Genomic DNA, 1,509 nt, shown 5'->3' with positions numbered 1-1,509 from the left:
CAGGCTGGTCTCGAACTCACAGAGATCCGCCTGCCTCTGCCTCCCAAGTGCTGGGATTAAAGGTGTGCGCCACCACCGCCCGGCAGAAGGATGCACTTTAAAGGTTAGAAAATTTCATAAGTATAATTTTGTTTCTAATCCCCAAATCTCTTAACTTAACTCTGTGCTATAACTGCTTTGTTAGTGTTTCTTCTCATCGCGGCTGGCAGAGCAGTGATTTCCAATGGGTCTGGAGCGGTGTCTGCAGGCACTAGTGACTATCACAACTAAAGCTGGTATTGCACTGGGAGAGCCTAAGAATGCTGTTAAAGTCTCAGAGCACAGACAGTCCCCACACTATACAGAATGATTTGGTTTAGAAACCCTGGGTGTGGCTGACTTGGAGGTAGCAGCTGAGGGGCAACTATAAGCAGGCCAGAGCTGTCTGCTGTTTAAACTTCCTCCAGAGATCCCTGGTTTTCTCATTGCATCTGCTCTATATACCAGAGGGAAATCTTGAACAAGTTACCTTACTTCATTGTGTCTCTGCTACCTTATCTAAAAGTATGCGTGGAAATTTAAACCATGTATTTCATATAGCTTCTAGGAGCTGGAAATGAGGTAATACAAGAAATGCACTTATGCCTGGCATGTGGCCTGTTGGAACTAGTTACCAACATTAATGATGAGTATCTTGGAGCCAAGATTTATTTCTGAATAACAGCTCTATACTAAGCTGACATGGAAGACCCTGAGGACACCACTCTATCAGATTCGTGTCCTGCCAAATGCTGGAGAACCATAGTGTGAGGGCTCAAAGGGTTACTCGCCTTCCAAATAATTAGATTACGGGCCCAGGCGATCTAAGTATCTGTCAGGGACAAATAAGTAAATTTTTCTTTTTAAGACTCTGGGTGTTAGTTCTAGAGAGCCCTCCAAGGGCACATGTTCAAGAGCAAAGGCCACATTCTAAAGGGACATTCCTTTTGACTTCACAGGAACTTGGGTGAATAAATTCCCAGTGGAAATGACACACAACCACAACTTCCGGCTCAATGAGCGAGAGGTAGTTAAAGTCTCCATGATGCAGACTAAAGGGAATTTCCTTGCGGCAAATGACCAGGAGCTGGACTGTGACATTCTCCAGTTGGAGTATGTAGGGGACGTCAGCATGCTAATTGTGATCCCACGCAAGCTCTCAGGAATGAAGACTCTTGAAGCACAGCTGACGCCCCAGGTAGTAGAGAGATGGCAAAAAAGCATGACAAACAGGTACTTCAGGTCATTTGTTCTTTTGCTTTCTCAGGCTGGGGTATCTAAGAGTACTGAAGCCATGGCTAATTTTTATCCCCTCCCTCCGTCCCTCCCTCCCTCCCTCCTTCCCTCCCTCCCGTCCCTCCCTCCTTCTCTTCTGAGTCAGGGTTTCACTCTGTAGTACAGATTGGCCTGGTACTCATTATGTAGTGCAGATGGGCCTAAAAGGGGCAGTGGCCCTCCTTATCACCTGACCAGTGTCAGGAGTGTGACCTC

General features: G+C 46.5%; 2 protein-coding genes across 2 annotated transcripts in view; one reads left to right on the top strand and one right to left on the bottom strand.

The window, feature by feature from the left end:
• The window catches only part of Pi4ka (phosphatidylinositol 4-kinase alpha), a 136,861-nt gene that overhangs the window by 63,776 nt on the left and 71,576 nt on the right, over window positions 1–1,509 (bottom strand). The gene's annotated exons all lie outside the window — the stretch shown is intronic.
• The window catches only part of Serpind1 (serpin family D member 1), a 14,312-nt gene that overhangs the window by 8,349 nt on the left and 4,454 nt on the right, over window positions 1–1,509 (top strand). Inside the window, exon 3 of the mRNA XM_005369993.2 lies at window positions 978–1,251. Coding sequence (XP_005370050.1) covers window positions 978–1,251 — 274 coding nt within the window. The remainder of the gene's footprint in view (window positions 1–977; window positions 1,252–1,509) is intronic.

The sequence above is a fragment of the Microtus ochrogaster genome, unplaced genomic scaffold (assembly GCF_000317375.1).
Source record: "Microtus ochrogaster isolate Prairie Vole_2 unplaced genomic scaffold, MicOch1.0 UNK68, whole genome shotgun sequence".
In the NCBI taxonomy this organism is placed as follows: Eukaryota; Metazoa; Chordata; class Mammalia; order Rodentia; family Cricetidae; genus Microtus; species Microtus ochrogaster.
This window is presented reverse-complemented; position numbering and strand designations above follow the sequence as displayed.